General features: G+C 41.5%; 1 protein-coding gene across 4 annotated transcripts in view; it reads right to left on the bottom strand.

Annotated features, from left to right (window-relative positions):
• Positions 1-16330, bottom strand: part of ACSL5 (acyl-CoA synthetase long chain family member 5) — a 50565-nt gene that overhangs the window by 13262 nt on the left and 20973 nt on the right. For all 4 annotated transcript variants that reach the window (XM_070470161.1, XM_070470162.1, XM_070470164.1 and 1 more), the window contains 9 exons: positions 12977-13085; positions 7677-7741; positions 7438-7539; positions 5151-5250; positions 4019-4197; positions 3220-3252; positions 3080-3131; positions 2215-2288; positions 1586-1663 (listed from right to left, as the gene is read on the bottom strand). In XM_070470161.1, the coding sequence (XP_070326262.1) occupies positions 1586-1663; positions 2215-2288; positions 3080-3131; positions 3220-3252; positions 4019-4197; positions 5151-5250; positions 7438-7539; positions 7677-7741; positions 12977-13085 (792 nt within the window). The remainder of the gene's footprint in view (positions 1-1585; positions 1664-2214; positions 2289-3079; positions 3132-3219; positions 3253-4018; positions 4198-5150; positions 5251-7437; positions 7540-7676; positions 7742-12976; positions 13086-16330) is intronic.

Raw genomic sequence — 16330 nt, 5'->3', positions numbered from 1 at the left:
GTCACCCTGCTTATTTAACTTATATGCAGAGTACATCATGAGAAATGCCAGCTGGATGGAGCACAAGCTAGAATCAAGATCGCCGGGAGAAATATCAATAACCTCAAAGATGACGCCACCCTTATAGCAGAAAGCAAAGAAGAACTAAAGAGCCTCTTGATGAAAGCGAAAGAGGAGAGTGAAAAAATTGGCTTTAAACTCAACATTCAGAATACTAAGATCATGGCATCCGGTCCTATCACTTCATGACAAATAGATGGGGAAACAATGGAAACAGAGAGAGACTTTATTTTGGGGGGCTCTAAATCACTGCAGTTGGTGACTGCAGCCATGAAATTAAAAGACGCTTGCTCCTTGGAAGAAAAGCTATGACCAACCTAAAGAGCACATTTAAAAGCAGAGTCATTACTTTGTCAGCAAAGGTCTGTCTAGTCAAAGTTATGGTTTTCCAGTAGTCAGGTATGGATGTGAGAGTTGAACTATAAAGAAAGCTGAGTGCCGACAAACTGATGCTTTTGAACTGTGGTGTTGGAGAAGACTCTTGAGAGTCCCTTGGACTGCAAGGAGATCAAACCAGTCAATCCTAAGGGAAATCAGTCCTGAATATTCATTGGAAGTACTGATGCTGAAACTGAAGCTCCAATACTTTGGCCACCTGATATGAAGAACTGACTCATTGGAAAAGACCCTGATGCTGGGAAAGATTGAAGACAGGAGGAGAAGGGGATGACAGAGGATGAGATGGTTGGATGGTATCACCGACTCAATGGACATGAGTTTGAGCAAGCTCCAGGAGTTAATGATGGACAGGGAAGCCTGGCATGCTGCAGTCCATGGGGTCGCAGAGTAGGACACAACTGAACTGACTGAAAATGTGAAAAACACGCTTATTAGAATTAATATTATATTAATCAGATATCAGCACTTTAACCCAAGGAACTGAATCTTCCATTTTAGCATTTCATGTACCAACAGATAAGCTGTTTGAAGAGATATTTAAGCAGGGGTCAGAGAGGGGATTTTCCATCCCTAATGACACCTGTGTTTTTGCTTTTGGTTTCTCAAACCAGCCTCAAAATAGCCTGAAAAGCTTGGTGACCACTCACAGAAGGCCAGCTCTTCCCTAGCCCATGTACCATCGTCAGCAGCTGCCCCTGACACACTCCGGACACCTTATCTGGATCAAAGATTCCTTCTTCGCCCCTCTGCGGGGAAGTTCCTTTTCTTTAAGCCTAGATCTTTTCAAAACTTCTAGCCCAAAGAAAAGAAAAAACAATGCCTCATCTCCCTGTGCAGGATAGATAGTAAGCTCCAGGCTGTGAGCTCCAAGGACTTGCAGGCACCCTGTGTGAAGGCAGGAGCAAGCATTCACCCCGTGGGATACAGACAGATTCAATACAGGAAGACTCTGCAGCAGGTATGGGATGATGCCAAGATTAGGACTCAGCCACGACAATTCCCCACTGCCCGTGCTCTCACATTAGATAGTGGACTGCAAACGTTGCAGAGCTGCCCTTGGAATAAATGTGGGACTAGCAAGTCAGGACCTTCTTTTCACACACCTGCTAGGAACATAGGATCTTACCTGTACAACCCTCTCAAACATATGAGCCAAGGGGAGGTAGGATATAGTCACGTCCTCGGGAGTGGGCTCAAAAACACCCTAGAGATCAGGAAATGGAAAGGAGACAACAATGGGTTAATGTTAATTTCCTCTTCCGAAGAGGATTTAAACACTTCTTCTTTCTAGGACTGCTGCATACAGTTATGCAGATGTGCCCTGTGTAACTCTCAGGGATGCTCTAACTGCATTGAATGCAGAGATCTGCAGTGACCCTAATAGAATAAAACTCTATGGGACTTCCCCAGAGGTCCAGTGGTTAAGACTTCACCTTCCAATGCAGGGGGTGTGAGTTCTATCCCTGGTCAGGGAGCTGAGATCCCACATACCTTGTAGCCCCCCAAAATCACAAATAAAACAGAACCAATACTATAACACATTCGATAAAAACTTTAAAAATGGTCCAGATTTTTTAAAATATATATCTTAACAAATAAATAAAAGAGCAAAACTCAGACAAAGATGTACTAGTATTCATCCACACTCAGGTCTTCAATCTGTTTTTTCCTTCTCTGCCTCCTCTCACTTTAAGATTAAAATCTTACGACAGATTGACATTTTAATGACGGCCTCATTTTCAATTGACCACTGACCTCTAGAGATTTGAGAAAAGCAGAAGCATTGGAAGCAATATTTTCATGGGTTAAGATGGCTCCTTTGGGATCACCTGTAGGAAACAAGAGGTGGAAAGATCCAGTAAGTGACTAATAGGTTGTCTCTGGCATTGAAATAAGAAGCTACATTCATTTGGTTCTGTTCCACGGAGCTGAGAACTTCTGTCCCTGGGTCTTTTTATGAATGGTGTATGACTCTGCTTATGAATAACTGATACCCCCAGAAACTCTACTCTGACTGCATTATTAGCTTTGCGCTATCACACAGGGCACAGCCACAGTCTCAGATAGCAACAAAAAGAAGAATCCAATTGACCCCCACTCTGCCTCGTGCTGTTTTCATGTTGAAGACTTCAGATCTAACAATATTACCTGGCCATCACTTTATAAACGGGGCACAGTGAAATGGCTATAACTTCTAGATTATTATGGTTCAAATTAAAATTTATTAAGAGTTCTAGTAACTAGGTGGCTACGTAGAGGGGGAGAAAGAGGACACAGAATGATCTGTTTAGATCTACCACTGGGCTATCTTGATAGAGTGAAGCCATTCCAGTGATGTTAAATTGAGAGAGTGGTAGGCTGGGCGAGAAAGTTGACTTTATGAAGCCATCTTTAAGGCCCTTCCATTCCATAGCATGTAAACTGCTCCTGGTTGTTCATTGAAATGTTTGCTTATGCGTGGGTTTTTCTAAGTGGGCAACCATATTCAGAAGTCTTAGTTTATAAGTCCCTCAGGATAGGGCTGCTTGTAAAGTATATTTACCAGCCCACCAGTGGTCAGTGACTCAAGCCATGTTTTTGGTTAACTAGGAGCCTCTGGGGCAACTTCCTGGGCACTGACCTGTGGTCCCACTGGTAAAGCAAATGATGCTCATATCTTCTGGTGCAGGAGGCTGGAGGGGGAAGCATAAGGGCTTAGTCTACTGTGAGCTTTGAGAGTTGAAGATGGCAAGACTCAAGACCAGGCACAAGAAAACTTACCACGGGTTTTCTGAAGTTCTCTTTGCCTAAATTCTGCATGAACAGAAAAGCAAGAAAGAAAGACATTAGTTGAGATGGACAGTCTTAGGACAAATACAGTCCTCTTTTCCTTTTGCATGTGAACACCTCTGTGGGAATACAACAAAAATTCCAACCCAGGTCAGGCCCAGAAGCCAACATTCAGGCACAATGGAAGTCTCGGGGTAGAGTATAAGTTCTCTCTAGAATACCAGCTCATGAGGGCAGATCCCAAAGGTCCAAATTTCCCATCAGACTCTCAAGGTTCAGTCTTCCAGGACCATTGCTAAATCATTTTAAATAAAATGAATAATTGACATTTCAAGGCTTACTGCACATTATATTACTGTCCTGAGCACTTTATGTTCTCTCATTTAACTCTTTAAATCTCCCTTGTGAAGTAGGGATGGTTTCATCTTCATATTACAAAGGGGGAAAGGAAGATGTGGTGCAACTGGCCCCAGGTCACGTAACTAATAGATATGGAGTTAGAAGGTGAACCTAGGAAGCCTGGTCCCAGGATCACCTCCCTAACTACTTCTGTATTTATAAATTCTCTACTTGGAAGTCTGTCTGCTGGCCACAGGCCTTCCTGCCCCACTGGCAGGCTTTCTGAGTTGTCTTGGGGAAATGATTCCCATAGCTTAATAGTATAAATGTAATTGACTCCTCCCCTGCCACCTCTGGAGGACATCAACTTGCTTTCTTGTATGGAAGTCCTGGAAGCTGCCCATGGTGTGAGACCAGCCTTCTGCTTGGCAGTTGAGCTTCAGGTCCCTACCTCAGCATCAATCAGGGATAAGATTTCAACTCCACATTTCTCCCCTCTCTTCTTCAGGTCATCCTCAAAGGGATCCATGAGGATGACCAATTTCAGGCCTGGGGTGAGGCCCTTTTCCACATTACTGATCAGGACTAATGCCTTTTGGGGTGTATCACAGATTACCGTGGAGATATCAGCTGAAAGCAGAAAGAGAGCCAGAGGTCAGCCTCTTGTGTTGCCGTGCACCTGATTTTCTTGCAAAGAGGAAAAGATTTTTGAAAATGTCAAAACTACTGGATCCCTAAAGGAGATTATATTTGTAAATCAGATTTATAATGTATAAAATCTGAAACATTCCATTGATAATAAAATAAACTTAATTGAAACAGAAGCACTTAGTTTCCCTGCATACTGCCAACTGTTTATAGTTTCTAGAGGAGCCACAAAATTCCTTCAGGTTAAGAATACAGACAACATGCTTGGTCACATATGTGGCCCTGTCCATTTGTTTTGTTTGGGGGCATGGGGAGGAGGGATTAAAAGGGGAAGGAGGGGGCAAGTAGGATTTTAGCAGACAAGCATTTATGATTTTTAATGGTAGCAGTTGCTTTGATACTTGTTTACACAAATAGAAACTTTCTGATTAAGTCTGTAGTTCCAATGGATCTACTCACATAATATACCAGTTCTGTGATGGAAGGTAACATCTAGTATATCTCTTACTTGCCCATTGAACTTGAACTTGTTTCTCTAGCAATAGTCATTTTGTATGCAGGCTCACCATGGACACTGGTACATGCTGGTGAACTATACTCACTTCGATTTACAAGAGTAGGAAATTAAACCAGTAGTTTCATAGTGATACTGTCAATTAAGTGATTTATTCACTCACTCTATGGCCTTTCGTCCAGGGTGGCCAGTGACTATATTGTCATATTACGCCACCTTGAAGCATTTTATTGAAACTCCTGAGTATATCCCTGATTCATGGGCCTTTTGTAATTTCCCTCTAAATTATATCCTAGGTGCTACAGGACAAGAGAGACTTGAGCATTTTTCTGATCACAGCATTCTGTTAACAAAATCCAATAATGAGGAACTACTCAGCATCAAGAAAGAATCAAGTTAAAATGTAATAGCGAAGTTTTACCCTTGTTGACGATGTATATGACAGCTTCAGCTCCCAAGGTATCATAGAGAGGCACAGCTACCATGGAGTATGTGTAACAAGCGAACTCAGAGATGACCCACTGTATGGAGAGATGTTCAAATAAGGACTAGCATATGCTTTGATGAGGAAGTATGTTAAGTCAGTCATTTAGTCAACAAATGCTTATTTGGTGGCTCTGTGTTAAAAGAAAGAATCTTTAGTTGGGGCTTGTGAAATCTAGTTCCCTGACCAGGGATGGAACCCAGACTCCCAGCATTTGAAGCACAGAGCTTTAACCACAGGACCATCAGGAAAGTCCCCTCAAATCTCTTCTTTTTTGTGATGCTTTAGGGACTGCCATTGCTGATGCTATAAAATATAATTAAATAAAGGAGATAAGGTGGGTGCAGAGACAACTATAAAACAAAGGTAGAGTGTAATAAGTTCTATCCATAAGAGTTCCAGAAAGAATTAGGGAGTCTTCAGGAAACAGTCACTCTCAGGAGTGGGGTAAGGCTATCTGGAACTACTTTGGGAAAAGTGATGGAAATTGGGCAGGGCTCGGAAGGACAGAGAGAAGCAATGGCAACCCACTCCAGTACTCTTGCCTGGAAACTCCCATGGACAGAGGAGCCCGGTGGGCTGCTGTCTATGGGGTTGCACAGGGTTGGACATGACTGAAGTGACTTAGTAGCAGCAGCAGCAGCAGTAGCCGCAGGTAGGATTTGGTTATGGAGATGGAGGCAGAGAAGGACGAAGGAAGTGAATGAACAAAGCAGGATTGCATGACATCACTACATATACATCAGAAAGCATAAAGAGTGACAGGAATTGGGCTGATAGGTCAGAACCTGATAATCATGGGTCTTAAATGTCATTATGAGCTGAATTATGTTCCCCCTTAAATTCATGTCGAAGCCCTAACACCAAGGCAATTGTTTTTGGTGATAGCGCCTTTTAAAAAGAATTAAGGTGAAATGAGATCATAAAGCTCAGCTGGTAAAGAATCTGCCTGCAACACAGGAGACCCTGGTTCCATTCCTGGGCTGGTTAAGATCCCCTGGAGAAGGGATAGGCTACCCACTCCAGTATCCTTAGGATTCCCTGGTGACTCAGATGGTGAAGAATCCGCCTGCAGTGAGGGAGAGACCTGGGTTTGATCCCTGGGTTGGGAAGATCCCCTGGAGGAGGGCCTGGCAACCCACTCCAATATTCTTGCCTGGAGAATTCCATGAACAGAGGAACCTGGTGGGCTACAGTCCCTGGGGTCACAAAGAGTCAGACATGATTGAGTGACTAAGCACAGTATAACACAGAGCTCATAAGGGACCCTGATCCAACATAACTACTGTCCTTGTAAGAAGAGGAAAACACCTGGGGGTGGCAGAGGAAAATGTCAAGTGAGGACACAGCAAGAAGCAGCTGTCTGCAAGCCAAGAAGAGAGGCCTCAGGAGAAACCACACCTGCTGACACCCTGACTTTGAACTAGAGATCTTGAACAGATTCTAGGAGTGTGAGAAAATTAATTTCTCTTGTTTAAGCCACCAGTCTGTGGTATTTTTTTTATGGCAGCCCTAATAGATACCAGGTTTGGTATTAAGTTCCTGAACTAGAGTCAAGGATATCTCCGAGGCTGGGTTAAGGGAAGGTGAAGTATATAGATGCACCCAGAAATGCAGCCAGGCCTGCCCCCGCCTTGGATTTTCAGTTAAACAACTGGCTTGGGTAAGTGTATGTCATGCAAGTATTCCAAAACACACAAAGCTTTTTCTCTGAGGATATTGGGCCTAATGACTTCACCTGAACTTGCAGATAAGCTTAATTCCAATCATTGCAATTCTAAAATCTGCTTTCAACTCACTGTGGAAAGATGGCTACAGCTGGTCTCAGGAGAAGTGGATGCCTTGGTTACTAGTTCAGGAACAATGTGCAAGTTCCACTTCCAAAACCAATTCACCCCTTTCCACGTCATCCACAAGCTCTTATGTGCCAGGCCCCTCACAGTTTCCTTATTTTCCTCATATGACAGACTGGCTTAAAATGACACATAACTGGAAACACATGAGAGAAGCCCAGTCACCTAGCAAATAGCAGCAGACATTCAACCAGGTTAAAGAGGCCATGCACTACAACTCTTTCAACTGGAACAATGTTTAAAGAGTCTGAGGTCTTTAAACAGCTTTCGTAAGTCTTTATCAAGCATCAGAGTGCTGGATTTGGGGTAGGGTTTAAAGTCTTTAGACTTGGCCCTGACTCATCTCTTTCAGTTAATTTCAACACAGTTACCTCTGGCCTATTCTGAGAAAAGATGCCAACAAAGCTGTCTTGTGATGGTTTACATCCTTTATGCAAGAGACAGGAGCCCAGGTACTCTGCTCGATCAGACACCTACAAAAGAGAGAGGTAGAGAGAGAGAGAGAGAGGAGAGAGAGAAAAAAAAAAGCAATCAAGACTCCAGAGAGAACAAATTAGCTCAGGATACCACATAACAAAAGAACTTATCCAAAATCATGGGCTTGACTTACCTGTTTGTAGGACAGCCATCTGTAGGGCTGGTTTGGTTTTCTATATCCCAAGCAAGGCCCATTGTCTAAAAACATAAAATTAAGAGAAAATCAGCTCCAGTTGCAAATTCTTTGGACCAGAGAAAGTAAGAGGAGGTTAGGAAGAGATAAGACACAAAGGACAAATCCAGTAAGGATGCAATTTTCTCTTACGTGCCAAGGAAATGCAAAAGTGGTAAGTACTCAGTTCTCAAAGACAGAGAGAGCCTTGAAAACTGCATCTGCAACATTTAGAAAATGCTGAAAAACAGGGGTGGTTCCATGTTGGAATATGTGACCTCTATAGTAACAGGCATTTGGGGAAAGCCATGAATATGGACTAGCCCACATGACATGAACAAACAAAAACCTACAAGTGAACACAAATAACCTGTATTGGGTAATCTTGGACTGAGTTTCCCTACAATAAAAAAGGGGCTTGGCAACCCGCTCCAGTATTCTTGCCTGGAGAATTCCTTGGATAGAGAAGACTGGTGGGCTACAGTCCACAGGGTCACAAAGAGTCAGACATGATTGAAGCGACTTAACATACATGCCCAGTAAAAAAAAATATGCTCATAAAAACAGACAAAAAATCAAAATACAAGTCATCAATAATCTTATCACATAAACACCATTATCGAGACTGATATTAAGTATTTTCTTTGATACTTCCTTTGATAGTCTCAAGGTTATGTTCATTCCACATATATATTTTGGTATCCTGCTTTCTTCCCCCATTTTATACAAATATTCCCGTTATTATTTCTTCTCTATAGAGATTTTAATGGCCTTATTATGGCCAAGTAGTGAAGGATTCTAGTGTATAGCTGAATTGATCTCATTTTGGGCATGGAGATTGTTTCCAAAATTGACACCTCAAATAATGCTACAATACATACTTTCAAACTGATCATTTCAAAGTCAGAACATTTTCTTAGAAAAGAGTATTTTAAATGAAATAACCGTGTTGGGAAGGGTGGCAGGAGCTGGGGGTGAGGACAGTTGGTTAGAAAGCTCAGGGTTTTTTTTTTTTTTAACTTTTTATTTTGTAGTGGGGTACAGCCAATTAACGATGTTGTGATGCTTAAGGTGAACAGCGAAGGGACTCAGCCATACATATATACACCTATCCATCCTCCGCCAAACTCGCCTCTCATCCAAGCTGCCAGTTCCATGGTATACAGCTCAGGTTTTTGATACCTAGCACCACATTACTTGGTGAATCAGTTGGGACAATTTGCTTTTTCTCCCACCAGCAAATATCAAGTCATAGACACTAAATAGTCACTTTTTAATATGTCTTCTGGTTTAACAGATTTTAAAATTTATTACTTTAGTCTAAGCTTCTTTCACAGCTATTAAAATGGGACCCTTTCCCTTATCTATTAAGCTTCATTTACTCTCATGAATCAGTTGGTAATGTACTTTATATGAGAGTGTCTTCTGAGACCCTGAGACTCATAAAGAACTACGAGAACACACATAAGTATACACAGGAGCACTCGTGTACACACACATGTACATTAGCCTTGGATATTTTTACAACTGTGTCTCACATTTGACAATAGAAGAATTAAACTTCTGAACATCGAAACTATTCTGCCTTATTTAAAATTAAAGTAAGTTTGGGAACATCCATTTACTAGAGTAAAGAGTCATTTCAGCCACAGAAGTCACCGAAGTTATGGTACTTATGAGGCTAAGTAAAACCCCTAACTGGCTGAGAAACCCCCATATCTAAGCCAGAATGAAACTGAGTTATAAATAGGAGTGCAGAAGGGAAGGAAGTTTTACATAGAGGATCTAGCCAAATTGCTGAGGGGATTTCAGTTCTAGCCAAAAGGAAGCATTCAAAGAGAAGGTTATTAGGAATTCAGAGGCAAATAAGTGAACTTTCCGACTAAGCAACAGAGGAGAGAGGAAAGAAAGCAGGAAAGAGATAGCCACATTGACTAAAGAGATTTTTTTTTTTTTTAATGAACATGGAGACTATTCACAGGAAACATTAGTGCTTTTTCTTTCTGCTGAAACAGCTGCATGAATGCTCAAGAAGTCCAGTCTCAGACTGAGATGTTACTTGAAGCCAGGCAAGTCCTGCTTTAGGGGTTCACAGCCCCTGCTCCAGCCTACAGTGTATGCCACTGGTGCTCTACTGATGGACTGGTTTTTACAAACATTAACCCCCAGCGATACGTACCTGTTAGGGTCCCTAGCTTACTCTGCACTGTCACATTAACTCATCGGGTCTTCCCAATAACTATCATTATCCCTATGGAACCAAGAATCATGAACTTGAACAACTTCATGCTCACTCATTAAGTGGCAGAGCTGATAAGGGTGAGAAAAACTCTATTTCATCTCCTTATCACTTCCCTATGGATAAAAAAATACTAGCAGAGGCCCATGGTCAAGGAATAAGTCAAATAATTGGCCCAAGGGGGCACCAACTGGGGTTTCATTAAACTCTGTGCCCTAATCAGCTTCAGTTTGATTAGCCAAAGTCCTGACTAGGCAATAGCCTAGCCTTTGATTAATTTAATCAACTTAGATCTTCTGTTCTAAGACATGGCCATCTATAAAGAATCCACCCATTAACAACTTCTCAGCAAAATTGGGGCCGTAAGCTAGGTAGAGTTGAAACTTTGGCACACAAAGCCCTTGTAAAGCTCTGTTTAAAATTCATATTTGGAGGAGAAGGGGGCGACAGAGGATGAGATGATTGGATGGCATCACTGACTCAATGTACATGAATTTGAGCCAACTCTGGGAGATAGTGAAGGACAGAGAAGCCTGATGTACTGCAGTCCATGGGACTGCAAAAAGTTGAACAGAACTTAGTGACTAAACAGCAACTATCTGGAATTCCAATTCAGTAAAACACAGGGGAGCTAGAGGATCTATATTTTAAACACTATCTGCAGGTAATTCTCCCCAGAGGAAGGGCATGGCAACCCACTCCAGTATTCTTGCCTGGATTATCTGAGAGAGGAGCCTGGAAGGCTACAGTCCCTAGGGTCACACAGAATCAGATACACCTGAAGGAACTTAGCACACATGCATGCAGGTGATTCTCAACATGGACCATCTACTGGCTAGGGATTAAAGATAGAGGTTGTGTGTGTTTGTGTTAAGTCGCTTCAGTTGTTTCCAATTCTTTAAAACCCTGTGGATCATAGCCTTGCCAGGCTGCTCTGTCTATGGGAATTTCCCAGGCAAGAATATTGGAGTGGGTTGCCATGCCCTCCTCCAGGGGATCTTCCTAACCCACGGATCAAAGCCATGCCTCTTAAGTCTCTTGCGTTGACAGGTGTGTTCTTGACCATGAGAGCCACCTGGGAACCCTATAAACACAGAGGCTGGGGCTGATGTATTCCATCCCAGTTGTAAGCAGTTGTGTCATTTTTCTATGGAAACAGGCTGGATTTTTCATGCTTACTTACACGAGAAGCCAATTTATCTGTTTAGTTTTAATTTAACATTGAAAAAAGTTTCTAAATGAAGGTGTGTCCTATGTACCACATGTTGTGTGCTGAATGACTTGTATCTAGTTCCAATAACAATCATGCACAGTGAAGAAAACTTCAAAAAGTGGGAAATCTCAAAGGAAAGTCCATCATATTAGCTATATACTATCTTAAGTTGCCAAATAAGTAAAGAAACTAGCAGTTGGTTTGTTTTTGTTTGTTATGTGGATGGATATCTAAATCAGTACTGATGTGGAGCCAGAAACACCAAGTACAGTCCACTCTGGAACCTTCAGATAGAAGCTTTCTTTACAATATAAACCTTCATTGTCTTCAGGAACAACAATCTTTACAAAACACTTAAGAGTTGACATAAAATAAAATAATCTAGACAGAGACTTGGATTTCAGTATCAGCATCAACATTTTCTAGTTTGGTCACTTTCAAAATATTCCTGAACCTCTGAGTCTCTATTTCCTCACTTTAAAAAATGAGGTTGGACTTCCCTGTTGGTCCAGTGGTTAAGAATCCACCTGTCAATGCAGGGGACACAGGTTTGACCCCCGGTGCAGGAAGATACCACATGCCTGGTGACAGCTAAGCCAGGGCACCACAACTATCGAGCCTGCACACTCTAAAGTCCCTGCTCCACAATGAGGGGAGCCACTGCAACGAGAAGCCTGCACCCCACAACACAGAGTAACCCCCTCTCATGGCAACTAGAGAAAGCCCGTGAGCATCAGTGAAGACTGAGCACAGTCATAAATAAATAAAACTTTTAAATGGAGGTGAATGACAACTAATCCCTGAGGTGTAAGAAAATAAGTAGATGCTATCCATGCATTACTATAGTTAGTACCCAACAGGAATTGGCTATTAAATATTGTCGTAGTCATAGTTAAAAGGCAGAAGGGACATGGAGGACAAAAAGTCACATAGGTAAATCTCTGCCTGGACAGAATATCACTCCAAAGGAAAAAAGTTAAAGGGAGAGTGGGACTTCCCTGGTGGTCCAGTGGCTTAAGATACCTTCCTTCCAAAGCAGGGGGCCTGGGTTTGATCCCTGGTCAGGGAACTAGATCCCACATGCCATAACTAAGACCTGATGCAGTCAAATAAATACATTAAATAAACATTAAAAAAAATTATAGGGAGAGTTATAAGTCCGCTGATTTTGAAAGGAAGCTAGTATACCCAGCATTGTGTTCTATGATGCCAGATAGAAGTACTGAACCTTTATGTACTTCTTTCATTCATTGGAAATGAACCTACCAAAGGTCATGGGATAATGCTTCTCGGAAAGTCAAAAAAACAATTACCTTCTGTGATACTAAAAGCAGCAACAAGGTCCAGCAGTATGATACTAGGGGCAAGGTCAAGGTAATAAGTCAGGAGGCCTGGATGCTAATTCTGGCTCAGATTCTATAACGCAGGGAACTACATTTATGAAACACATCCTCCTAAACAAATGTACTAGTGGATTAACCAAAATATTTTCCTACTGTTAACTCTTTAACAACCACTTGGCCAGGAAGTTCTCCTTGTATTAAATGAGAACCAGATTCAGAGAGGCAAAGTGGTTTGTGCAGTCACATTGCTGGCAACAGAAGAATTGGGTTTCAAGCCCAAGTCTGTCCTGCTACACAGCTTCCGGCACCCACCCAGGTCCTCTGCTCATGTCCCTGCCATGCTGTATTTTTAATTCTTCTTGGAACACCACATTTAAACAAAGTTTTAGAAGTGAGACAGGGAAGGAGAGGTAGGGAACAAGAGCCCACCTTGGTCTTACAGGCCAGGGGAAACAGCCAGGCTTACCAGACACAGCAAGTCCTCTTTGGAAGATTTCATATGCTGTCTTGGCATCTGAGAAGTAGCTGCGTATCAGGTCATTGTCCTTCTGGCAAATGCCTCTCCGTGCTCCTCCCTAAGACACAAGACCGAGTTTAGGTCAAGCCTGAGTTTTCCCCCACCCTTTCCAAACCTGTATGGACTGAGTTGAAAAGAACAGAAATACTGACTATTGAGGTCACACTGATGACCTTTTTAGTATTCAATCAGTCAATTTTTTTAAGTCTCAAAATTGTGGTATCTTCATATCAGAGAAACCCAGAGATTGTCGCAGTTATGTTTTTGATAATTTACCTCCACCTCCCTAGGTATATGCATATGCACTCACACACACACACACACACACACACATGAGAGAATATTATAGTTATGTGCTGTGCTGGGCTTAATTGCTAAGTTGTGTCCGACTCTTTGTGACCCCATGGATTGTAGCCTGCCAGGCTCCACTGTCCATGGAATTCTCCAGGCAAGAATACTGAAGTGGGTTCCCATGCCCTCCTCTAGGGAATGTTCTCAACCCAGGGACTGAACTCAGGTCTCCTGAATTGCAGGCAGATTCTTTACTATCTGAGCCACCAGGGAAGCCCTTTTATAAAAAAATCATATTAAGTTTAAACATCTATCAAATGCATACCATGTTCAAGGCACTGTGCAAATACTGTAAATGCAAAGTGAGTTAAGACAAAACTACTGCCCATGAAAGTGAAGTGAAAGTGAAAGCGCTCAGTCTTGTCTGACTGTTTGCGACCCCATGGACTATAAAGTTAATGGAATTCTCCATCCCAGGATACTGGAGTGGATAGACTTTCCCTTCTCTAGGGGATCTGCCCATGAACGCCACATAAACGAGAGTTTTGGGAGCTGGGGTAGGACGAGAAGGGGAAAACATGCAAATATAATACTGTGATGTACACACTGTAATAACAACATATGTTTTGGGAGATGAATGAAGTAACCAATACTGAATAAAATAGAAAGCCTACAGAGAAGAAATAATATTTCAATAGAGACTCTGAAGACAGTAAGCATTTACCAAAATTATGTAGTTTCATAGAATGGAGGGAAAGGAGAACAGTTCAAAGTGAAGGGATAGCCTGAATAAAGATGCAGAGGAAGCAACAAGGATTTACTGTATAGCACAGGGTATTACACCCAGTATCTTGTAATAACCTATAATGGAATATCATCTGCAAAAAAAAAAAAATCACTGTGTGTTTACCATAGGAGCTGGAGGTACGTTCAACCCTCATGAAAGTTAGAGAAGCCTTGCCATCAATTAAATAGGCATTCAAAACTGTAAGTTATTACCAAGATAGCAGCTCTAAAAGTCCAAGATAACCCATGAAACTCTAACAAAAGATCTCACTTAATCTGGAGCATCAGGGAAGATTTCCATCAGATGTCACATTAAGTCAAGACATCAAAAGCAAAGTTCTATTCTAGGAAAGAAAGATGGGGTCTTGCTGTCTACTTACATAGACAGCGTTGAGGAAGAATGAAAGATGATTCAAATTTTGGTCAGCTGGGTAAGCAGAGATGCATTTAACTGAGATGGAGCAGGAGGGGAAGCAGGAAAGGGTGCAGCTGTGTATGCAAGAGAGTGTGTGTGTGCACCTCGGTATGAAGGGAGAAGACATGCAATAAAGAGATGTGTGGAGCCTGAGGTACTCAAGTGTCACTGAGATGGACTGGAACTCAAAAGAGAGGTCAGATTTGGGTGTCACAGCCTTTCAGGTACATATTCATGTCATATTAGAGGGGGTTTTCTCAAAAGCTGTGAGGATTGAAAGCAGGGATTAACAGACTGTATTTGGGGCCAAACATGGCTAGCCAGTTTTTAAATAAAGTTTTATTGGAACACAGCCCTGCCCTTATTTACATGTCTCTTGGTGCTTTCACAGTGTAACAGCAGAATTGAATAGTTGCAACACAACCCTGTGGTCTGCAAAGCCTAAACTCTTCACTATCTGGCCTTCACAAGAACAAGTTTTTCCAACCCTTGCTTCAGAGGAATCAAAAGATGTGAGACTGAAACTCTAGAATAAAGAGAGGAAAGAATCTAAGTAACAAAGAAAGACTATCTTGGAATTAGGCAGAAATCTCACCGAAGGATATGATGAAATGCAAAGGAAGAAGTTTTAAGGAGGTGTCAAGTCAATTGACAGGAAGAATCATTGAATTTATTTTTTTAATCTATTCTTTATTGAAGTATACTTGATTTACAATGTAGTATTAATTTCTGATGCACAGCAAAATGACTCAGTTATACACATATATACATTCTTTTTAATACTCTTTTCCACTATGATTTATGCCAGAATATTGAATATAGTTCCCTGTACTGTAGAGTAGCACATCTTGTTGTGAATCACTGAATTTCGAAGTTAGATTGTGAGTGATGCAGAGAAGTCTGAGGGGATGGTAGTGATAAAGGTCAGACTTCAGTGGGTTGAAGTTCCCGAGGGAAAACCAATAGTCTACTCTTAAAGACTCAGGGGAAAGGGACGACTGAAAAGACATGGCAGCCTGAAGTATCAGGATTAATAGGGACAGGAAGTTGCTGATGAAAATCTTCCAAATAAAACGGAGGGTGGTGGAGAATGGAGGCAACTCGGAATCAGATTCCCAACTAGAAGCACAGAGTTTGTAACAAGATCAGAAAGGGTTAGCTTTAATGCTTTCTTCTCTGAAAAGGGTTGAAGATGAAAAATCATGAGAGAAAATTCATGGCACTATCCCTTAGCTCAGAGATATAGGAAGTAGTAAGATTTGCTAAAATGTCAAAGAATTGAGGGGAGAAACCCAGCTCAATGTCTGTCAGTTTTAAGAGAGACTATTAACTCAAAGCTGGAATTGAATTCAGTAAATTTTTTTTTTTTTACCATTCTTAGACATGGTATTTCTCTTTTTTTTTTTTTTGACATGGTATTTCTCAATGAAAATATTCTTCTGTCCGCAGAGTACTGACTCTATCATCTAGATTGTGGGTCAGCAACGTGTTCCTGCAAAGGGCTAGATAGTAAATACTTTAGGCTTTGTGGAACACATATGATCTAGCCCTTTCTTTTATTCTTTTTACATATCCCTTGAAAAATATAAAGAATGTTCTTAGCTTGCTTACACAGAGAAAGGTGGATTTTGTCTGTATGCAATAGTTTGCCAATCCCACATATAGATTTTTGGCATCATAAAATCAGTAAAATCTGTTATTTCATTAAAAACAAAAATGTACCATTACTAGAACTTTTGACTTGTAGATTTTCTGCTTATTTTTGCTAATCAAAAAGGCTTACTTTCCCACACTACTCCAAGTCTCCTTTA

The sequence above is a fragment of the Odocoileus virginianus genome, chromosome 7, assembly GCF_023699985.2.
Source record: "Odocoileus virginianus isolate 20LAN1187 ecotype Illinois chromosome 7, Ovbor_1.2, whole genome shotgun sequence".
NCBI classification, from domain to species: domain Eukaryota; kingdom Metazoa; phylum Chordata; class Mammalia; order Artiodactyla; family Cervidae; genus Odocoileus; species Odocoileus virginianus.
This window is presented reverse-complemented; position numbering and strand designations above follow the sequence as displayed.